The sequence below is a fragment of the Mauremys reevesii genome, linkage group 5, assembly GCF_016161935.1.
Source record: "Mauremys reevesii isolate NIE-2019 linkage group 5, ASM1616193v1, whole genome shotgun sequence".
NCBI lineage: Eukaryota > Metazoa > Chordata > Testudines > Geoemydidae > Mauremys > Mauremys reevesii.
In genome coordinates this window covers 13,694,313-13,718,607 of record NC_052627.1, presented here as the reverse complement: position 1 = coordinate 13,718,607, position 24,295 = coordinate 13,694,313, and the positions used below count along the sequence as shown (strand labels likewise).

Here is a 24,295-nt window from a genome sequence, read left to right as displayed (position 1 = left end):
AGAGAAGGTAGGGTGGTCCTGGCAGCCAGCTAGTGCTCTGCATTATTGCCTAGACACTTCCTGGAATGGCCTTTGGGTTTATATAGTGTGGGGAGACAATCAAGTTCCATGAGGCTGTTATCTGTCAAACCCCTAGAGGTGAGACTTCCTGGGGTTGGTGTCTGCAGTGGGTCATGGGTTGGGGTGCACAAGCTAGTAACAGGTGTCAGTGTAGAAGTGGTGTTCACTGCCTGGCAACCCTGCGGGCCTGTGTATAGACCTGCTGGGCCTTACACAGGCTGAGGGAGCTCGGTGTGGAAGAGACTGTAGTGGCAGTAGTATTTATCTGTGTGGGAAGGCCTACCAATTTGGTGTTGTCTATGCCTGAAAAACTAAGCTAACTACTGTGGCGGACCCTTGGAACAACGGGCCAGGGAGACCGTCTTGGGGCTGGGTCTTCTGGAAGGGGACTAAAGAATAGAAGAGACCCTCAGGGCAGGCTTCTGTATGGGGGAGGCTATAAGGAGCAGGGAACTGAAGAGAAGTTCAGTAAGAACGGTGAGTTGAGCTCAGGAGCTTGTGTATGTGTTGGGACTTTGAGTGCCCTGAAAGGGGATTGAACTTTGAACTCTTAGGTGACTTGCCTGGAGGGCCAGGCTGTGGAAGACCCATGCAGATGGGGATGGCCAGCAGAAGGGGCTGTAACTGGGGATACCTGCAACATTATGACCTATTGCAAGTGGGAGCTCTAATGGTGAGTGCACCATAACAAACTGGAAGACTGAAATGCTTAACATGCTTGCATAAACGAGGATCATTGGGCCAATTCCTCCTTATGGAGTATATTGTTCTACTCTGGCAAGCTCCCTGTGAAGTCACTGGGAATGATGCCTGAGCAATGACTGAGTTACAAGTGAGTAGAGCTGTCATACTTTAGCCCTCTCTAATGGACTAATGGTTTGAAAGGTGCATACCTTAAACAAAAATAATCTCATTAAAACAGTGTAGTTGGGAAAGAACAAGACCAACTTTTTCAAGCATGAGTGCCTAAATTTAGGTACCTCCCTCCCTGTGTAAGTACTTAAATAAGTGGTCTTGATTTTCAAGGCGCTGAGCACTTGTGATTCCATATGGATGCTCAGCATCTCTGAAAAGCAGCACATTAATTAAAGGGCCAAACCTGAGACATCTCATTTGAAGATGGTGGCCTAAATAGCTGGAGTTGGGAAATCCAGAGGCATGGCTCCATACCCAGATTTAACTCTGAAACCAAGAGTATCCATGAGCACTTGCCACCTTTATCCTCGATACACTCTTGTACTCTTATGTTATCCCACCTTCCGGCACTAGTCAAGAGCCCAGAACATTAATATCTTGCTCTCTGTGTTCAGTACACAAACAACACCCCCGCTGTTCGCAATGCCACTACAAAGCTGAAAGTCCAATCTACTCTCTCATCTCTACAGACTAGAAACAGTATATGCCTCTTGATCACCCTTCTAATTGGATGGGAGACTCCACCAACCATATACAAAAGAGAGATCTTTAGCCATGTCAGTTGAAAAAAATCTTGGGTTGAATGAGAGCCCATCTAAAGAAGGATTTCACAGCTCTGACATGCTACAAAAGAATGGTAATAGGTTAGACTGGTTGCTTTGTACCTCTACCAAATACAGTACTTTCCCACAGAATACAACAGTGCACTTATTTTTCAAATCCTGCTGAATCTTATTACAATTTTACAGTAAACAGGAAATTCAAATATGAAACACCTTCCCTTCTGAACATATAGTATTGCCTTTGTACCTGAAGTTTGATTTTTCCTTCCCATATACTGCATAGCGGGAACAAATTCTGTTTGACATGGTGGTGAGTATGGATAGAGTCTTTCTTTCTAATCTCTGGAACAGAAAGGAGAAGAACTGCATTAGGCACAGATTAATTCCTTTACTTGTAGTCTACGGGAACATTCCTATCAGTCAGCGTGTCATTCAGTTTATTATCCTAAATGAGTCTAAATAGCCCCATTAACTCTCAGTGGCGTTCAGTACCAAGCAATGCTGCAAAGCAATGCTGAAATGACACACAGTTTTCCTAGATGTCCACTATCACAGTGGTTCTCAAACTTTTGTACTGGTGACCCCTTTCACATAGCAAACCTCTGAGTGCGACCTCCCCATATAAATTAAAAACACTTTTTTATATATTTAACACCATTATAAATGCTGGAGGCAGAGCAGGGTTTGAGGTGGAGGCTGACAGCTCGTGACTCACCATGTAATAATCTTGCAACCCCCTGTGGGATCCTGACCCCCAGTTTGAGAACCCCTGGGCTATCATTTGTGGTCCTTCAGTTTTGTGATGGATCAAGGAGATATTTATATAGTCCTTAGGCTCATGTAAGATGTCCTGTCACCTCGGGTACTCCAACTGGAGCCCCTTCTTCCTGTCATGAATACCCTTTTTACTGGTTGCAATGCTGACAAACTGCTGCCCTCTTCTCTGTCCTGAGGAGTGTCAGAAATGCAGGTCTGAATATGTGAACTTGGCAGTTCTCAGTCATTTGCATTTCCCTCCCTAGTAATTCACTCCTTTTCAGAAGTGGCTTTTAACTTCTGAATCTCTTTATTTTTATTTAGAATTGCAAACTTACTTCCTTTCTCTTAAGATCAGTATCCTCCAGAGGGGTGATTCTCTATCTTTTACAGACTGGGACCTCTGCTTCCCTACCAGGGCTGTCTCTCATCTAGCCAGGCCTGCTTTACTATTTAGCTATATGTGATCCCCTCTCACCAATCTGTAAAAGCAGTAAAGAATCCTGTAGCACCTTATAGACGTTTTGGAGCATGAGCTTTTGTGGGTGAATACCCACTTCATCAGATGCAAGGCCAATCACCAATCTGTGATTCTCCACATCTGGAGATCCTGATCTCCATGTTGAGAAGCTCACAGCAGTGATCCTCCACCTGTGGCTCTGGACTGGAGCTTGTGGTGTGCTACTCAATATTAGAATCATAGAATATCAGGGTTAGAAGGGACCTTAGGAGGCCATCTAGTCCAACCCCCTGCTCAAAGCAGAACAAAACCCCAAACAGATATTTACCCCAGATCCCTAAATGGCCCCCTCAAGGATTGAGCTCACAGCCCTAGGTTTAGCAGGCCAATGCTCAAACCACTGAGCTATCCTTCCCACCTCACTTACATGCATGTTTCACCCAGAGCAAGGAACTCTAATCAAGCGACTCTGATAGCATCAGACCCACTGAAATCCATTTTCCAACCTTTCTTCTCTCTCAGGTGAGAGTGGAAACACCACCCAACAGGCAGAGAGAGAGAGTAAAGATACGACTCTTCCTTCCCAGCAGCCAGAAGTGGGACAGACTGAAGCAGTGCTGCATCACACACATCACGAAGCACTATCAGAACACCATGAAGACATAGATTTGTGCAACTCCTTTGAATAGGGAAATTGTTCTCCATTTGCTAAAGTTTGGGAACTACTGCAGTAAACGCTTCGAACCTGCTCCCCTTGTTCTTGGATTTTATGCCTTCATGTGCCATGGCTCCATATGCTAGCTAAAGACTAGAACTCCTTGTTCTTAGGCAAATCTGCCTGCATATGGCTGCACTAAATACATTGCATGGCATGTCAGAGCTAGATGATATTATCTGTTCTCATGAATAATAGATACTTTTCTGTTTGGTACTTCAGCTTTGGAAATAGTCCTGGTTCAGCCATAATTGTTTACAATCTCTTTCTGGCTTGCTAACCATCGCACGCTAGATCCTCAGCTGGTGTGTGGAATGGCACAGTGCCGCTGAGGTCCATAAGACAATGCTAATTTACACCAGCAGAGGGTTTGTCTCCAAATGTCTAATACTGAGCAAGCCAAACTGTCAACTTCAGGGCTGCCACTAAATCCCTTCTTATGGATCCCTTTAATTCAACAGTTTGGTTGTCTTTGCTTCCTCCCCTCTTTTCAAACAGCTAAATGGAACTAATTGGCTCTCAATATACAAAATAGTTTTCCAGGTTGCTGGAAATGACTGGAGTGATGATTAGCAGCTGCCACTTAGTAGGAAATGAACATCATGTTTGTGATGTTTACTTAATTTCCCTACAGGCTGAAAGCAAAGGGAATCGGTGCACCTGCCTCCACTGCATTAGCAGCAAACCCTATTCCGATCTGGGTGCATGGTGATGCTAGGAAACCAAAAAAAACTACAGACCCTAAATGCGATCTTCCTGAACTGCACAGTGAGACCGTGTATGGAGGTGGATTCAGAGCAAACCCCCTTTTTGGTACCAGTGGCACAGTAAACTTCTCTCCCTCCTCACTAATTTCCTAGCTCGCTCTCTCCACCAAGGAAATGATTTTGCACGCTCTCATAGTTTCCCTTAAGGGATTGTGCAGCGTATTACAGTGAATCTCCACAGCAATAGATCTCTCACAGAAAGACTCTATGCTATTCGGCTATCTTTTGTTTGATGTGTGGTCCACCTCTCTGAACTTTACTCTTTTGTGTTTTTAGCTTCCTCATTTGCTCTGCAGCAACATTTCTTTTACCTAAGCTAAAGATCCCTGTAGTGCCCCAAAATACTGTGGGGTTTGCTCATCAAGTGGGTTACTACCAGAACAATTGTAATGTGAATATGGGGATAGGGATGTGCTGAACCTGGGGCATATAAGGGTGGCAGCTTGAAAGTGCTGCTTGACGCAGCCCATTGAGTAAAAGGACATATAAGGGGGTCAGCTTGAGAGTGCTGATTGACCCGGTCCACTCAGACTTGGGGTGTGTGTGTGTGTGTGTGTGTGTTCATCTGATTTTGGGGCTGGAGGAACCCAGCCCTGGGGAACCGAGGTCCTGCAGGGTAGCTCCATTGGGAGGGGACTTGCAGAAGGAAGGAGTAGAGCTCCATATGAACACACAAGTGACACAAGCAGCACATTACAGAATCCCAACCCCCTGAAGAGTAACCCGAATAAATGAGCATAGCCCAAAGTAACTGGCACATCTGGTAACACCAGTGCCAGGTGCCCCAGAGGGAATGAACAGAACAGGTAATCATCAAGTGATCCATCCCCTGTCACTCATTCCTAGCCTCTGGCAAACAGAGGCTAGAGACACCATCCTTGCCCATCCTTGCTAATAGCCATTGATGGACTTATCCTCCATGAATTTATCTAGGTCTTTTTTGAACCCTGTTATGGTCTTGGCCTTCACAACATCCTCTGGCAAAGAGTTCCACAGGTTGACTGTGCATTGTGTGAAGAAATACTTCCTTTTATTTGTTTTAAACCTGCTGCCTATTAATTTCATTTGGTGACCCCTACCTCTTGTGTTATAAGTAGTAAACAATACTTCCTTATCTACTGTCTCTACACCAGTCATGATTTTATAGACCTTAATCATATCTCCCCTTAGCCATCTCTTTTCCAAGCTGAAAAGTCCCAGTCTTATTAGTCTCTCCTGATATGGAAGTTGTTCCATACCTCTAATAATTTTTGTTGCCCTTTTCTGAATCTTTTCCAATTCCAATATATCTTTTTTGAGATGGGGCAACCACATCTGCACACAGTATTCAAGATGTGGGCGTATCATGGATTTATATAGAGGCAACATGATATTTTCTGTCCTATTATCTATCCCTTTCTTAATTATTCCCAACATTCTGTTCATTTTTTTTGACTGCCACTGCACATGGAGTGGATGTTTTCAGAGAACTATGACAATGACTCCAAGATCTCTTTCTTGAGTGGTAACAGCTAATTTAGACCCCATCATTTTTTATGTATAGTTGGGATTATGCTTTCCAATGTGCATTTCTTTTCATTTATCAACTTGAAATTTCATCTGCCATTTTGTAGCCCGGTCACCCAATTTTGAGAGATCCTTTTGTAGCCCTTCGCTGTCTGCCTGGGTCTCAACTATCTTTAGTTATTTTGTATCATCTGCAAATTTTGCCACCTCATTGTTTACACCTTTTTCCAGATCATATATGAATATGTTGACTAGGACTGGTCCCAGAACAGACCTCTGGGGGACACCACTATTTAACGCTCTCCATTCTGAAAACTGACCATTTATACCTACCCTTTGTTTCTTATCTTTTAACCAATTACCAATCCATGAGAGAACCTTCCCTCTTATCCCGTGGCACCCTACTTTGCGTAAGTGCCTTTGGTGAGGGACCTTGTCAAAGGCTTTCTGAAAATCTAAGTACACTGAATCCACTGGATACCCTTGGTCCACATGCTTGTTGACCCCCTCAAAGAATTCTAGTAGATCGGTGAGGCATGATTTCCCGTTCCTAAAACCATGTTGACTCTTCCTCAACAAAATTATGTTCGTCTATATGTCTGACAATATTGTTCTTTATTATAGTTTCAACCAGTTTGCCTGGTACCGAAGTCAGGCTTATAGGCCTGTAATTGCCGGGATCACCTCTGGAGCCCTTTTTAAAAATTGGCGTCACATTAGCTATTCTCCAGTCATCTGGTACAGAAGCTGATTTAAATGGTAGGTTACAGACGACAGTTAGTAGTTCTGCAATTTCACATTTGAGCTCCTTCAAAGACAATTCTGAGTGTGACAAAATTGAGGTTTACATAAGAGATATTTTTTTGATTATGCTGCAACCAAACCCCTTATTGAGCTCATTTTCATCATGTGTGGCAGCATCTTAGTGACAGTAAGATGCTGCCACACATGATGAAAACATATGGAGTGGAAACATATGGAGTGGACTTTGCACAAATTTAGATTTTCTATCAAAATTAATGATTTAGCAAGGTCCTGATGTGGAACTTAATGGTTTTAGCTGAGTTTCATTTGGAGTGTTGGGGTTTGACTTCAAGAAGTACATATTAAAGGAGTGCAAACCCCGGGGGATCAAATGCAGAGCAAATGTTCCCTTGCTTCCTCATGGAGCAAAACTGGCGAGAGCCACACCGCTTAATCATGATTAAAAGTCAGTGGATGCCAGGACTGAATCGCTACATCCTTTGGTAGCCTTCCAAATGACACCCTGAATCACTGTTCTATACAGTACATATAATTTATGATGCATGGTGCTGCATTTTGCACACACACCGCCATGCCACTGGGATAGGGACTGTATCAAGATTAAAGACTCGATAGAAGAGACAACTTTTTAAAAAAAGTTTTAGACTTGTTTTGCTGTAGAAGTTGGCAGGAAGCAAGTGAAGGAGGGACACACTTACCTCTTTCAAGAAGCACACAGTCGGGCTTGGTGAAATGCAGCAAGTCCCAACCATGGACAAGTAACTCTTTATAGAACCCACTAATACTGGCAGTGGGGCTTGTCCATAGTTACTGGAATACTCATGCGTAAACCTAGAAAAGAGACAGTACTTGGCTGGAGACTTTGTTAACTCAGAAGGATTTTCAAAGACATCTAAAGGGATCTGACACCTAATTCCTGAAGAAAGTCAATAACGTTCAAAGAGTTGGGCACCCGACTCCCTTCTGGGCTTCTGAAAATCCCACCCCAGTGTTTTTGCAAGTGTAACATATGCTATTTTCCATTTTTTTTAAAATGGTGGTAGCCATGGACATATAGCAGTCTGCCCATATAAACCAGTTCACAAAAATGGGCTTAAACCCATGTGAATGAGTCACTGCTCCACTAACTGAGATCAGAACAGAAATACTCCAGCAAGTTTGTTTCTTCGTATGGATTTTTTGATGATCAATACAGTTTGTGAGGTCAGCCTGACCTGACAGAGTCTTCATCACTGTCATGGTATTAAAACAATATTACATTGGCTGGTTTAATAGCTTCCTGATTAGTTTCAGATAAATTAATAAATAGTTTAATAAATTGCATTTTTGTCATGCCTGGCATCTACCAAGCCCGATGAGCGAATTAGGTGGGCTAGCAAGAAAAGATAAATACGTGGAGCTAGGTCATGGCCCTGTGCATCAATGGAATGCAGAGTGAGAGGACAGAGGAGAGACTCTGTAGTGCCTAAGTCATAGGGAGGGAGACATTATGATTGTATAAAGCATAATGCCAACAGGGGAGCTATGGTCATGTCCCTTCCTATCCACTGTAGGCCTGTGAGTGCGGGCCGTAGTTCTAACTGCCTCTCCCACACAACTTACTGCTAGATTATTGCTGCTTTCTCTGTGTTACAGGGATGCATCCTCTCCCCAGCCTAGCCGTGCACCCACACAGAGGTGGCCCCAAAAGTTCTCCCTGGTTTTGCTTGGGTGAAATGTCAGAGTTAACGGATCTCTCTTTTATCCCGGGAGCATGAGACAGTTGCTTCCTTGACAGGCAATCACACTGGACACTTTATCTTGTAGTTTGGTTACATTTTCTCAGATTATTAAGCAGCTAGCGCCAGGAGAAGGAAAGAAATCATTAAAGTAAATGCATTCATAAATCTAACAACAAACAGCAGCGTACGTCCAAAGTTGGCAAACTTGGGTACTTAACATCAGACAATTCATTCGCACATCGATGTGTCTAGGGAGAGATTTGCAGAGAGATTTGCAAAGACAATCACATACCATTGATAGTCAGTGGGAGTTGTGTGATTAAATCACTGTTGTACCTTTGAAAATCTCTCTCTAAAGCATCTAAAAAGAAATGTTACTATCAATCTCTACAGAGAGATTCAGGGCCAGATATTAGGGATTAAAGATGGAGATAGGCCCCTAAACCACGTAGACATTTTTATAAATTCTGCTAGACACCTATCTCCCATTCATTTCAATGGGAGATAGGTACCGGACTCAGCTAGGCATTGCAATTCATTTGTATTAGGTGCCTATCTGCAGGTTTAAGTACCTAAATGCCTTTGAAAAATCGGACCCTCAGTCTCCATGTTAGTCCCTCAGGAGAACCCAGGAATGCAACAATAAGTCAGAGATCCAGGATCTAGAAAGGGCTCTCTGCTTCCCCACCCCCTTACTTTTCCCACCATCTCTCCACCACATGAGTCAGAACAAACAATAGTCCTAACTTCATGAACCAAGACACACGCAGCCTTTCTACCATCCAAGCAGAAGATACTCTAAAAACTGCATTGCTGAGAGGCACCACGGAGACCCTTCTTCAGATCGCACAGCGCCCAGAAGGACACTCCGACCACATTGTCTTTAAGAACGTTATTGCTACACCATGTAATATTTTATTAAGCTAAGCCATGGTCCTTTCTGCCCCATGACGAGTGGAGCACGTCCCCAGGGACTGTGGTTCTAACTCTGGTGCTTGGCACATATAGTGGGTAGGGGAGAAAGGTTCTTTGTACCTTTGCAGCCTTGTGCATCCATGCAGAACCCAGAGACAATAAAGCACACAAGATAAACGTCTATCCAGTGCTTAAGCCCCACTTACACTTTTCTGCATCCCAACCATTCGTCAGAGAGAAAAAACAGAATCTGACTAGTTGACTAGTGAATGAGTTTGTTTGAAATTAAGGAATTTAATGTTGTTCTCAGGATATATTCAAGATGTGTAAAGTTCATAAGCTAAACTCTTAGTGCTTATGCGACGCCGACAGACAGCGGTGGGTGGGATTGAACCTAGGGCCTCTGGAGCTTAAAACATGAGCCGCTACCGCATGAGCTACAAGTCAACTGGCTATTAGTTAAAACACTTGAGCAAACTCATTAATCTCCCTCTCTCTCTCTCAGTGGTCTTGGGGCCACTAGATGGGACAGAACACCTCACCCAGGAGGTGTGTGGTTTACACTTACCTATCTGCAAAATCCTGGGGGTCCTTCTTGAAGGCCTCACAAAGTTCTTCATTCGATGGCTCCACATATGTAGGGAACTCTTTGGGCGGTTGGTGCAAGGCAGCCAGACAGAGCTTTCGCTCTAACCCTTGCTGGGTACAGCAAGCGGCAATCCCTGGGTGATCAGGATAAGGAGCGTTTTCATCGCAGGACTTGACAGACAGCGCTGAAGACTGGGGCAGGGTGGAACGGAAGGAAAGGAAATGAGGGAACATTAATGTCCAAGTTCTCAGTCTAGCAGTAATTATAGTTTTCACATTCTTTAAGTAAAACATTGCCTCTCTCTATAGGTGAAATCCACTTCTGCACACAGCTCAAAGAAGCGGGCTCTGTGGAGGAGCTCTGTGGTGGGTTGGGTTGGTGTCACCTCATCTTGAGGACATAAGCACTGGTATGTAGTACAGAACCACAGTGTCATTACCTTGTTCCTCTGTGCTGGCTGCAACCCCTCCCAGTCACTTATGGAGTTTATTGGGGCCACGTTATTTAGTAATTCATTGCATACCCATGAATGTACCACAATATACTTTGTCAATGTAATACAGTCTTAGTAAGATGAGATTTCCCCTTCTGCTATTCATTCTCTGGTGAGAAGAGGGACAAGATCATTTTTTGGGGGGGGATGGGGGGAGAGATGAATGAGTTGTGTGAGAATTTTGTTAACCATCTTGCTTAACCACTTGTTAAGCACTGTAGCTCTGGCCAAATTCTGACTTTTGTAAAGCCAGCTTCTGTTCGAGGTGTTTCTCAGAAGGAGATAACACAAAACATGCATTAAAAGGTATCTGACCCAAACGTCTCACACTATCAGCAGTAAAAAACCTGATTGCTTAATGCATAAAGCAAGCACCAAAACTAGTGAGGGCTCCAATGCAAAGCAAGAAAAGAGGAGAACAAGAACCACAGTGGCGGCGTTAGGAAGTCAGCGTTTACCTTCTCTGACCACACGGCTATCTTAGATTAGAAGATACCTGCAGCTTTTCAGACACCAGGGTGTGGTAACTGTGGGAAAATATTCCCTTTTTAATGGTAATCACTGTAGGGGTGGATTCTGGAGCCCTGATGAAGGCAAAACTCCCATTGACTTGTTTTAAGTGAGAAGACTGCAGGCTGTAGCTCAAAGTGGATGTGGTTGTGTTGCTTAGTGTCTGCTGTAGAAGGGAAAGGTAGGATTTGGGGGGGCTGTAGTGCATGGAGCCAAGGAGGCTGCAGGGCACAGACAGGTGAGAGCAGGCCTGTGGGGGAGGTGGAAGCAGATGATCTGCCATTCATGGTCCTTCAATTCTCTGTCCCATGTTAGGAGCATGTAACTGGCATGGAGAGCTACTTAGCCACATAGTGGAAGTAGCCTCCACATAGTGTGTCTGCAGCTCTTCTGGGCCTGGGGTGAGAGTATGAAGATTCCTCACCCACATCTGTGCACAGGCCCATGCCCAGTTCAGTCACTCAGGCTTGGCGCTGGCATGATGGAGCTGGTCTGAAGAGGAAAGAGGCGGATGTGATTCCAGAAATGGGTATTTAAGTTGGCAGAAGTGGGCCACCCTGTTTCCATGAGGAATTGGTCTGTTAGATATCAGTCATACCAACATTTTTAGTTCTCCAGAAACAATTAAAACAGAACAGTGATCTGTGCTCAGGAAATGTGGCCCAGTCCTTTCTGGGGCTCCTCATCCATACTCTGAATATGATTTGTAAAACCGCTTAGCCACTGGCACTATGTAACAACAACATTATTTCTTATATAGCACTTCTCATTTTTAGATCTCAAAGCACTTTACAGAGGAGGTCACAATGATTATCCTCATAGTACTGATGGGGAAACTGAGGCACAAGGTGGGACAGGGACTTGCCAAAAATAAAAAACAGAGATGGCCCCAACCCCAAAGCTTGGATCAGGATACCCCAATCTTTTGGCAACATGAGGGTATGTGTATTGTTCCTTTAAATATGTGGCAAGGTGCCAGCGGCAGATTCTACAGTAACTTTAGGGATAATAGCATTTCCCTAATTCCAGGAAAATTTTACCCTTTCTGTGACTCTTAACCATTATCACAGAACAAGCTGCTTGAAATCTGGATCCAGACCTGATTTTTGCAGCTGGATCCCAGCTCTATTAAATCCCATTAATATTAATAAGAGTTACGTGTATGCACTAAACGGACAAACCCCACCACCTTTCAGCCATAGTCAGCGTTACCTTTTAAATTAATTTCAAGATGCTTCCGTACGTATTCACCTCCCCCCAGACTTCTCCACCATTTTCACCTGAAACTTCCATTGGAATGTAAACAACATTGCATCTACATAACTGTACATAAATTGGAAGCATCACATTGTTTCTCTCTGGTAAGCATGTAATAATATGGTTATGTGCAATATATTATTCAGCCAGTAGATGCCTCTGTATGCCATTCAGAATTCCAGATAGTGCTCTTGGGAAACTGCATAATGAATTGTCAGTCAAATATATAGATACTAAATAATGTTAGAGACTTGAGTATTATATGTAGTACTATAAGACAATAGAAAGGAATTTGTGTGTGTCTCTCTGCTGATGCAGCATTCCTGAATGTAGCTGGAAAAACTTCAGGGTTGTATAAACTCTGAAACCTGGTTTGTGTGTCTTGCTTTGTAAAACCATGGTCTGTGTAATTAGCAAAGTGAAACAGAGCGTCATGAGGGAATTGTTAATTTTAAGGTGCTCCCAAGACAAGCTGACAAGCAAAAACCCAAGGCCACAAAAACAGACCAGTAAGATTAAAACAACTGGAGCGAGCCAGTGGGACTAGCAGCAGAGAACAGATGATATAAGGAAGACAAGTGTTAGCAAGGTAAGCAAAAATGTTTTCGTTTGGGTTAATTATTGTGACTTGTGCATAAAAATGTTTAGTCAGGGGTTTAGAATGGATAAGTTCATAGATGAGGCAACTTGGTAACTGAGTCTGCGCAAAGCTACGGAATAGGGTATAAAAATAGTGACTGACAACAAGAGAGTGGAGAAAAAAAGGGGAAGAACATAGCAGAGACCAGAGACTTGGAAAAAATCTCCCTCTCCCCAGAAGAGGTCATTTATAGCTGGTAATAGCATTGTCTTAAAATGTACAAAATAAATGCTACAAGAACCTATTTAAGCCTAAATTGGAATGGATCTCCTTTGTCATCATACAGGATGGGGCCTGGTAGACAAGGGAGAAAAAGCTGAGACCGAAGCTGTATGGAAACTGGTTTGTTTTGTCTGTCTATCGTTAGAAGCTGTTTTCTTTAATAAATGCACCATGTTTAAGATACTATGATTCTATAGAGCACGACTTACCCCAGTTTCATAGCAGTTGGGGTCGGCCCCTTTGACACAACATGTTTCTGCCAGGGAGACCACCTCTTTCACAAGGTGACTGATCTCTTCAAAGGTGGCATTGGAGAATTTCTTGCTGTTCAGGATGATAGCTCTGAGAACAAACAGGAAGCAAAGATCTCATGGAAAGTTTGGGGCAGTGTTTACTTTTCACTGAAACCCTATTGACATAAATCTGTCCGATTGCAGTTACAAGTTTTACATGAAGAACAGCAGCTCTGGGTCGGAAATAAGAACGAGCGTTTTCTTTTAAAGCAATATTTTGACTTCTTTAAATGTCATCGGAATCTGTGCTATAGCTGCAGAGCCTTATTTTCAGTTTGCCTGTAGCCAGGCTTCCAGTTTGCTCCCACAGCTTTGCAGCCAGAAGTAATTGTGGACACGGATTTCCTTCTATAATTATCTATGGATACATCTGATGTCACATACATGCCTAAGCACTGATCGTCGCTGCAGATCAGGCAGTGAAATGTCTAAGGGTACATCTAAACTGCAGCTGGGAGCGTGTTTCCCAGCTCAGATAGACACCTGCTAGTGCTGCTCCACCTAGCTTGCTAAAAATAGCAGTGTAGCTCCGGTCAGAGAGACACATGCTGCCATTGAAGTAGAAGGCTGGGATTTTCAAATCCTGAGGGAGCTAGGCACCCACATTCCATTAAAATGCAATAGGATTTAGGTAATTAACTTCTTGTGAAAATTCAAGGCAGACAAACAACTTACAGTCTAAGGCCCTGATCCTGCAAACATGCAGGTGTTTAACTTTATTCATGTGAGTGGTCCCACTGAAATCAATAGGACTCCCCATTTAGAAAGTTTGATAGTTAAACCTTCTAACATTATTTTTTCTTTTTATAATAATTTTCTTTAACTTGGTTTGCGTGCTGTGTCTGAGCACCCTGGGTTCAAAGTCAATGCTTCAGTGTTCCAGGAGGTACATACAGAGATCGGAAGTTGTCTTTCCCCAGGATGTTGAATTCTTGACAGATTTTGTCCCGTACATAGTCTCGACCTGCAAAAATCAGTCACAGGAGGATTTATGATCAGTTACTTGTTTTGATAAAACAGAACACAGAAGAAAAACAAAGCGTATCTCACTCTGTCCTCTGGAAGACAAAGATGGGCTTGATGAGACCAAAACAAAAAAACCACACCATAAAAACCCTACCCAAATAACATATTCTACTGCACACATCTCTCCTTTTGGGAAAGGAGGAGAGAACAAAACAACCTGACAAATGTTAGTCACGTCCCTCACTGAGGTGAGATGCTCAGATCCATGGTGATGAGCATAGTATAAAAACCTATTTATAGTAGAATTTATGTTCTTGAGGGTCTGGTCCCAAGACCACTGAAGTCCATAGGAGTCTTGTTACTTCAGTGGGCTTCAGATCAGGCTCTTCTTTCCAAAATGAGAAGATGAGAGAGAGAGAGAATTAATGTTGGTTTATTTTTTAAATGGAAAGGGGATGACATGTCTATTCCCATATTCTAGCCATCTCTTCTGGAAAAAGAAAAAACACATTTTGCCACTATTATAAGTAGAAAATAACTGTCTAGGTGCACGTGTTGTTAGGGTTTCTTTGTAGAAAAGCACTGGGGTGAAATTCACCCCTGTGCCGAGGGCCAGCATCAATTTTCTAAGTACAGTATCAACGAATTCCCTCGTAAGCCCTCAAAATAGGATTCTAGTGGCGCAGAAAGCTTGTGCAGGCCCACTGCATGGGGACGAATTTCATCCCTATAGCATTTAATACAAAATAACATAGGATGGTTCAAAACAGCTTACAGAGTTCAATACAGAATTCTATCCCTGCTGCAGAATTCCACCGAATGGTGTAAAACAAACCAACGCCTCAAACAATCCCCTGAAAAGCCCCACAACTCTACAAAGAACATATTTCTCTGTTAAATTTGACAATGTAGCCTCAGAGTAATTTTCACAGAATTCCAATTAATTTTCATAAAACCCTATTGATTCCACCCCTAGTTAATTCAGTAGCACGGTTCTACGAAGTGTATTTGTCCATACAAAAAAGGTACACACTGAACTTTGAAAATCAAGATAATTTGGACAGCCCGATAATAGCTCAGGTACAAAAAATATACTATTATAAAGTACTATTCAGAAGGTGGTTTCCATCTCCAGCAAACATCTGACTTCCTGCTATTTCTTACAAAAACTAGTTTTGTTGCCAGTTTCAAATGAGCTTTTGACTCGTCTTCTGCTTATCACAGAAATCAGGTGGAATCACTACCATCTGCCTGCCATAAACGCAATAGCAATGGATCCTGTAAAATTGTCTTCCCGGTATGCTGGCTGACGTCCTTTTTAATAAGCAGATTTTCCCGTATGAATGTTTGTAATGGAAAAGCAGACCCATCTGAACAGCAGGAGTGGGTTCTGTGACCATACTGTACTTCCCCAGGAAGAAAAAGGCAGATTAAAAAATGTATGAAAGGCCTGCTGCCTCAGAGAGCAGGAGCCCTGAGAAGTGACACAGGCAAACTTAGGAAAGCCGGCTATACCGCTCAAAAGCATGAAGATGAAGGCAAGGTGACACAGTGCAGAACTACACTAAAACAAAAGAACATGGATTATGAACCCCTGCAAATGCTTTTTTTAAACTCCTGGGTTAAGAATAGTATTGCTGCTGCTGCTGCTTTTTATTCTGCAGTAGCTAACACAGCAGAATCAGTATTGCTTTCTTTCCGGCTCTTACTTACACCTGTGTAAAAGCCAATGTCTCCCCACTGATTGAAGGTGGGGGGAAGTGTGTGGCTTAGACTCCCTTGTTGTTCCTTGGCACTAGATATGACAGTGTAAGGATGCTGTAGTGCAGTGGAGAATTCCTTCCCTGCCCCCATAGGTAGGGGACATGAAGCATAATGAGCTCTATTCATGGATAGAGCTCCATTAAGGACTGTCTGGAGGTTCCCATAAGACTGCACAACTGAGAAAAGCTTACCTAATGCATCACTGATGTTCTGTGACACACTCTTAGGGCTGGTCCACACTAAGAAGCGGGGTCGAACTAGGGTACGCAAATTCAGCTACGTGAATAGCGTAGCTGAATTCGAAGTACCCTAGTTCGAACTACTCACCCGTCCAGACGCCGCAGAATCGAAGTCCGCGGCTCCAAGGTCGACTCCGCCACCGCCGTTTGCAGTGGTGGAGTACCGGAGTCGACCGCGGCGCTTCTGGAGTTCGAACTATCGCGTCCAGATTAGACGCGATAGTTCGAACTCCGAGAAGTCGAACTCACCGCGTCGACCCGGCTGGTAAGTGTAGACTAGCCCTTAGTAAACAAAAACAACAAGTTTCAGAGTAGCAGCCGTGTTAGGCTGTATCCGCAAAAAGAACAGGAGTCCTTGTGGCACCTTAGAGACTAACACATTTATTTGAGCATAAGCTTTCGTGGGCTACAGCCCACTTCTTCGGATGCATCAAATGGAACATATAGTGAGGAGATATATATATATACACATACAGAGAGCATGAAAAGGTGGGAGTTGTCTTACCAACTCTGAGAGGCCAATTAAGAAAGAGAAAAAACTTTTGAAGTGATAATCAAGATAGCCCAGTACAGACAGTTTGATAAGAAGTGTAAGAATACTTACATGGGGAGATAGATTCAATGTTTGTAATGGCTCAGCCATTCCCAGTCTCTATTCAAGCCTAAACTGATTGTATCTCATTTGCATATCAATTCGAGTTCAGCAGTTTCTCGTTGGAGTCTGTTTTTGAAGCTTTTCTGTTGCAAAATTGCCACCCTCAGATCTGTTATTGAGTGACCAGACAGGTTAAAGTGTTCTCCTGCTGGTTTTTTAATGTTATGATTCCTGATGTCAGATTTGTGTCCATTTTGAGGAGTCCTTGTGGCACCTTAAAGACTAACAAATTTATTTGGGCATAAGCTTTCATGGGCTAAAACTCACTTCATCAGATTCATGGCGTGGAAAAATACAGGCAGGTATAAATACGCAGTGCATGAAAAGTTGACTTACCAAGTGTGGGGGGGTCAGTGCTAATGAGCCAATTCAATTAAGGTGGAAGTGGGCTATTCTCAACAGTTGACAAGAAGGGGTGAATATCAAGGGAAGGAAAATCACTTTTGTAGTGCTAATGAGGCCAAAGTAATCAAGATGGCTCATTTCAAACAGTTAACAAGAAGATGAGAGTAGCAGCAGGGGGGAAATTAGTTTTTGTAGTGACCCAGTCATTCCCAGTCTTTATTCGGGCCTAATTTGATGGTGTTCAGTTTGCAAATTAATTCCAGTTCTGCAGTTCCTCGCTGGAGTCTGTTTTTGAAGTTTTTTTGTTGAAGAATTGCCACTTTTAAGTCTGTCATTGAGTGTCCAGGGAGATTGAAGTGTTGTTCTACTGGTTTTTGAATGTTATAATTCTTGATGTCAGATTTGTGTCCATTTATTCTTTTGCATAGAGACTGTCCGGTTTGACCAATGTACATAGAAATAAGTGGGTTTTAGCCCAGGAAAGCTTATGCCCAAATAAATGTGTTAGTCTCTAAGGTGCCACCAGGACTTCTCATTGTTTTTGCTGATACAGACTAACATGGCTACCCCTCTGAAACCTGTCACTCTTAGTCAACACTTCACCTCAGGCTGAATTCACATGGAGCGCCTACATTCTTCTCTGTAAGGCACTTAACAGGTACTACTGGGCATTTTCAGAATGTATAGAATCATAGACTCATAGACTTTAAGGTCAGAAGGGACCATTATGATCATCTAGTCTGACCTCCTGCACAATGCAGGCCACAGAATCTCACCCACCCACTCCTGTATCGAACCTGTGTCTGAGCCATTGAAGTCTTCAAATCAAATGAAGCTTAAAAAAATCAGAGGGAAAATGACAGCATTTTTAAATACAGAACCTCATCTTGTTTGCCTGATGAGATTCCAGTTTGCTCAGTGTCAGATCTGTCTTCATTTGAATAATTCAAGCTCCTAGTAGGGCTGGAATGATCCAGTCATCACAGCTGCCTCTTTGCTGCGTTACACTCCCATTTATCTGCTTTAGATGGCAGCAGAGAATGGTGCGTGAAGCACTTGATGCTAGAGGCCATTCTTCATGCACAGATGTCACGAGGCAATTCTCTGCTTAAGGAACATTTCGTTGGAAAAAAAAAAAGCAGGCAGACAGAAATGGCCAATTTCCAACTGAGGTAAATATAGAATCAGGGCATCTCTGTCATGAAAAGCACTGGCAAACACAAGGTTTTCTTTGTGAGTGTTTGTGAAAATTTTAACTTGGCCACAAAATGAAAAGTGGGGAGCTTAGCATAATGCTAATTGGAACCTGTTTTACAGAGAGCTAGATTTTTGGCTTTGCCACAAGCCTGAGGGGTGGGGTGTAAAAGCAGCTTGGGGAAGAAAGAAAGGCCCAGTTCCTTTCCACCTCCCCCACTTGCTTCTGGCAGAGAGTCATTTGTTGCTGGCCTACGTCAGTAGCAAATTATAACCTCCCCTGCACTGATCCAGCAGTGCTGGCTTGTGCATTGGCTCCGCCCATCTCCCTCCCATCCAGTGATGAGCTGCCAAAATCTTAACAACCGGTTCCCTATAAAAAGTTCTGATTTAAGGGGGGGAGCAGGGGAGGGGCCGGGGCAGGAGGAGACATACTTGTGGGGCTGGGGTCCCCTGCAGGGCCTGGGGCAAATTGCCCCACTTGCCCCCCCGGCAACCCTAGAGCTTGCAGCCCCCTCCCCGCTTACCTTGCCGGCAGCTCAAAGCAGCAGGATGACTCCGGAGCTCAGCTGAGCTGCCCAGCTGGTGCCGGTGGCTGGCCCTGCTGCAGCTGGGGGGAAGTGGGGGAAGGGCCGGGGGAGCCTCAGCCTCCCCAGCTGGGAATCCTGGGAGCAACAGGATGGTCCGGCCCGCGGACTGGAGTTCTTTGCCCACCCCCTGGCCCTTTAACAACCGGTTCTCCACAGAGGTCTAATTTTAGCAACCGGTTCTTGGGAACCTGTGGGAACCGGCTCCAGCTCACCACTGCCGTCCCATCCCCACCTACCCGCTTGGTGTTTCCAGTGGGGCTACTCATGGAGTTATGTACTACACAATGCAAGTAATGGTGGCAGAGTTGGGCCCTCGGCATACTAGGGAAGGGCAAGGATCCCAGTGTGGGTGGGGAAACCAGTCTGGAAATAAATGTATTGTCATTGTGGTGAAAGACTTTGTTTAAAATCAATGGGAGACCCATTCAAGAGTATAATTTAGACCTCAGTTTCCAATATGATAGATTTAATATTTTTTGATAAACTTTTCTTCATCCCTGGCTGAATTCTAAAACACATGCTCAATATTTCTGATAAATAAATGATTTCTCCCCTCTCTTTTCATTTAGCCATCAATATACAATGCCCAGTGCAGGACACAGGTTATTAGCTATCTGAGGGACAGTCCCATTAACCTGACCACCACACAAAAAGGCTTTGTCAGCGTGAGGTTAAAACCGCAGGAACCTATCAGTGATCTGAGTGTATAGAACGTTCCATGAATGTTGGAGTCAGAAAACCATTTCAAGGTATGGTGAGTCACCAAGTGACCAAATCACTGAGCCCCAAGGCTTGTAGGAGTGGGGGAAAGGAAAAGAGGATCACATGACCTCTCCCTTCTCTCCCATTCCATCCTCTTCCTCCCTGGGCCCACACAGAGCTTGGGGATTCTTCACTGCCAGGGAATCCCTGTTCTCTTTGGGGCCGGGGAAGTAGTAGGAGGTGGCCAGAATGAGAAAGAGTGGAAGCGTTTTTCTTTTTTTTTTGCCCATTACAAATCATAACAGAACATATACTAGAGAGTGTTAGAATCTTTCTTTAGGGAGGGAGAGCAAAAGGAAATAAAGAGAGACGACAGCACTGCTGCATTTCAGTTTGTTACAGAACTCACTGGCTATATTTGATCAGGTTTCTGGAAGACCCATTCATGTTTTTCATATGGTATGCGGTTGTAGCTCTGACGTCTGTGTTTACACATCTAAATAAAATTATAACCGTAGTTTCAAAGAGCTGAGAACCAGCAGCTCCCATTCATCTCTAGAGAAAATTGCATACAAAATGTGTGCACATTACAATTTAACGTGTGACATTCTTTTAGCCTAGTCTGGCTGATCCTGAAAAATGTGGTGTCATGTCTGATAAGAAAATGAATATAATTGTTCTCTTTCTTCTCTCACTTACTGGTACAAATAAAGAGTAGGCTTTGTTTTTCTTTCACGTTACTAACAGATACATTCTTTTATCACAAAAACCTTATAAAACTTGCTTTACAACTTAGTCAGAGAGAAATTAGTATATATTGGAGACGCCCACTGTAGTCAATGCACAAGAGACAGTTTTTTTCAGTGTGTCTTTCAGAGCAAATATAAGTCAATGAAGGATCTGCAGATGTATCTGCACATCAGGCAGACACGCTCACTTGTTTTTGACACAGCCTGATTTCTTGGCTCGCACTTCTCTTTGGCTTTTTCTGTTCTGCTGTTCTCAACGGCTTTAACTGCAGACCAATAGGTCTGCCACCATCTTGATCTATCAGCAGCAGCTTTCCATGTGCTGGGGTCAAGTTGGCCAGCTTTTAAATGGGCTTTGAGAGTGTCATTATATCATTTTCATTGGCCTTCCAGCATACATGCTCCCATTTTCAATTGTCCATAAAATATGACTTTGGGAAGCTTGTATTACCCATTTGTACAAGCCCAGTAAAGTTGTACCTATATAATTAGGGATTCAATGCTAGTCCTACAGCTCTTGTCCAGGACTTTGATGTTTGGTATCCTGTCTAATCACTTGATGTTACGGATGAGATGCAGCCAGCACACGTGAAAACACAAAATATATATACACAAAATATGCAATTATAAATTGCCCTATGGAAGTCCCTAAAACTGTATCAATGAGACCTGCTACCAGTCAGTTTCTGCAGCTTTATGGTATTAATCACATATTGCAGCTGATGCTTTTCTACTCTTAGTCTTCCTTTTTTATCCTGTCATTTGATAGTGTCAATTAAAGTCTTTCATTGTTTCACGTTTAGGTCCAAACTTCTGTTTTTCTTACATTAAGGTAGATGGCCTGTTTATTGGTGGTCCTATCAAAACTCTATGATATCAAGCTCTTCTCCTTTTTCCTCTTACCTATTTTAATTTTGAGCTTAATAGTGACTATTGTTGAAGGGGTTTCTCCTTTCATTAGTATTAAAAAAGTTCTTAAACTATCAGGTTGGGTGGTAGGTGATGACCGTTTTCTTTCTGGCTTTTATAAGAAACAGGGTTTTCAGGACAGTCTAATAAAATAGTAAAGGGTTCTCGGAGAGAAAAGGTGGGCAAGCAAATATTGTTTATTGGACTAACTTCTGTTGATGAGAGAGATGAGCTTTTGAGCTCCACAGAGCTCTTCTTCAAGGGTTATCTGACAGCCGACACCCCATTAGTAGTTCTGTTGAAATCACTGATGTTACACTAGTGTAAAGCCAGTGTGAAAGAAGAAGCAGGCCCAATTAGAGTTTTAGTTAAAGAAATTAGGTAGACGTTCTCCCTTACTTCATCAACTCTATTTAGCCATCTGTCTTCGTGTTTTGTATAGTGGCAATCACTGAAGACTAGGATTTTCAAAAGAATTAGGGCTCCAGCTCCCACTGAAAAAAAAATTAAAAGGTGCTTCTGAATATCTCCCTCTAATTGTCGAGAGACACAATTGTCAAAAGTGCCTAACTAACTTTCAGCCTACGTCCCATTGTCTTTTAATGAGAATGAGGTCGCTAAGTGCCTAAGTCACCTTTGAAAATAGGACTCAGTCTAAGTCATTTAGGCACTTTTAGAAGAAAGTTACCCTTGTTTCATTGATGTTAGTCTTTTTCTGTATTGGCCTCTTTCATTTTTTTCAGCTGCAGCACTGGCTGCACAAAGTTGTAGATTGCACCGGATACATGGAAATCAATTGCTGTTGTAATAAGAACCAATAGAGGGTGCTATGAACCGTATATGTTTGAAATAGAGAGCTCTCGATCTTATGTTCAATCTGGAAAATGCACAGGATTGAATGGCTTTATCAAAAAAAATATCAAGAAGTATCAGGACAGACAGAATGAAAAGGAATTGCCATAAGTCTTTGCAACAGGTGAACGTTAATGCTAAATTGCAATGGAGTTGCTATAAAACAGGGGTCCCCAACGCGGTGCCCACGGGTGCCATGGCGCCCGCGGGGGCATCTTAATGCGCCTGCATCCTGGCCCCCGGGAGAGCACCCGCCGAAATGCCACAGCGGCATTTTGGCATGGACGCCTCTCGATGACGCTGCTTGCCGTCGACAAGTGACATCATCGAGAGGCGTCGCTCCCAAATTTCGGCGGGGACGCCTCTCGATGACGTCGCTTGTTGACGGCAAGCGACGTCATTGAGAGGCGTCGCCACCAAAATTTGGCGGCATTTCGGCGGATGCTCCACCACCGCAGTGGTCCTTTGGTTGGCGCTCGCCAGCCAAAAAGGTTGGGGACCAGTGCTATAAAATGATATAGTGTGCCTGGCCATATTACCAAACCTAAGCAGAGAGCACTATGATTCATGTAATTACAGCAAGTGCCAAAGGAATGGTTAATAAGCCACTAATCCCTGTAAAGTGCTATTCATTTTGCTCCAAACTGTCTGGGGTGGGATTTGGTGCCAGCAGGTTAAATATCAGTATAATTTCAGAAACTCTGCTGTAACATTTACATTATTTTCACAGTGACTTTCACACCCGGAGAGGTGTTTGGAGTGAAGACAGGATGCAAAAAGCTGAAAGGGTAAAATTTTCAAAAGCACCAAAGTGACTCAGAAGCCCAAGTTCAATTTTCAAAAGTCACTTAGGTAGTTAGGGCCAGATTTGCAAAGTGTTTTTAGATACCTACAGATATAAATAGGCACCTAGTAGGATTTCAAAAGCACCTAGGGCCATAGGCGCCAAGTCCATGGCTGCTCTGGGGCTGGAGCACCCACGGGGAAAAAAAAATAGTGGGTGCTCAGCACACACCGGCAGCCCCACTAATCAGCTCCTCCCCCTCCCCCCAGCCCTCCTGCTCACTGCAGATCAGCTGTTTAGCAGCGTTCAGGAGGGGAAGGAGTGAGGGTGGGGCACGCTCGGGGAAGGGGGCGGAATGGGGGCTGGAAGAGATGGGGTGGGGAGGAGCCTTGGGGGAAGGGGTGGAGTAGGGGCAGGGCCTGGGGCAGAGCGGGGGTCAAGCACACCTGGGAAATGTCGGTGCATATGCCTAAGGCCCAGGTAGGTGCCTAAATACCTTTGACTAACTCCCATTGAATTCAGTTAGGCACCTAAATACCTTTGAGGTTCTGGGTACAAGTGTCTAACTCCCAACCTAGTTACTTTAGAAAATCCCACTAGGCGTCTATTTGCATCTCTAAGAACCAGAATATCTTTAATGTCTGGCCCTACATCCCATTTTAAAAAATGACTTGGGCATTTAGGAGCCTAAGTCTGATTTACTTTCAATGAGACTTGGACTTTTAAGTCACTTTTGAAAATAGGATTTAGGCACTTTTGAAGAAAATTCCCGTGTTCTCTTTTACCCTTAAGCTGCCATTTCTGGAAATACTTGCTCCAGGAGATTCTTTAGAAAACCTGAATCACACAAGAAATTGGGGCACCAGTGGGCAGTGAGAAGTGTACAGCTCAGATCAACACCTGGTGGAAATCACCACAGTTCCATTGGAACTTCAATAGAATTAATCTGATTTACACTATCTGGGGGATCTGGCCCACAACATCTAGAAACCAGCTAGTCCTAAGGAAGTCAAGGTCTGGTTGAAGACATAAAAGTCCAAGATATACACAGACCCCAAATGGGAACACACTAAAATTAGTAATGCTAGACATTTACCATGTTGTAAGAACCATTCGTGTAGTGAAATTAATGGTCTCTCAAACCTCCCTGTCACGATTCTTTATTTCTGATGCAAACAGTTTCAACAATAAAAATGAGAGGACACCAAATGTGCACAGAGTGCAAGGATCTTTGGGATTAAAATGAGTGATATCCCTGTAAATGAAGTACAGTTCAGTGGTAGGCTAAAATTCATACATTTGAAGGCCAGAAGGGACCATTACCATGATGAAGTCTCTGCTAACCCACTGTCTTCAAATGAGGCCCTCAGTTGCACAGATGTAACTGATTTAGAACTTA

The 24,295-nt window shown here is 43.5% G+C and overlaps 1 protein-coding gene and 1 long non-coding RNA gene across 4 annotated transcripts in view; one reads left to right on the top strand and one right to left on the bottom strand.

Annotated features, from left to right (window-relative positions):
* The window catches only part of LOC120406258, a 72,090-nt gene extending 59,054 nt beyond the window's left edge, over window positions 1-13,036 (top strand). Inside the window, exons 4-5 of one of the 2 annotated variants that reach the window (XR_005599170.1) lie at window positions 12,449-12,581; window positions 12,919-13,036. This is a non-coding gene — a long non-coding RNA (uncharacterized LOC120406258). Of the gene's footprint in view, window positions 1-3,276; window positions 3,503-12,448; window positions 12,582-12,918 lie in introns of those variants that run through there. The other variant, XR_005599169.1, reaches the window with a different exon arrangement.
* The window catches only part of GC (GC vitamin D binding protein), a 46,514-nt gene that overhangs the window by 15,447 nt on the left and 6,772 nt on the right, over window positions 1-24,295 (bottom strand). The window contains exons 2-6 of one of the 2 annotated variants that reach the window (XM_039540792.1): window positions 14,042-14,111; window positions 13,064-13,196; window positions 9,712-9,923; window positions 7,206-7,338; window positions 1,786-1,880 (exon numbers count right to left, since the gene is read on the bottom strand). In XM_039540792.1, coding sequence (XP_039396726.1) covers window positions 1,786-1,880; window positions 7,206-7,338; window positions 9,712-9,923; window positions 13,064-13,196; window positions 14,042-14,111 — 643 coding nt within the window. The remainder of the gene's footprint in view (window positions 1-1,785; window positions 1,881-7,205; window positions 7,339-9,711; window positions 9,924-13,063; window positions 13,197-14,041; window positions 14,112-24,295) is intronic. The other variant, XM_039540793.1, reaches the window with a different exon arrangement.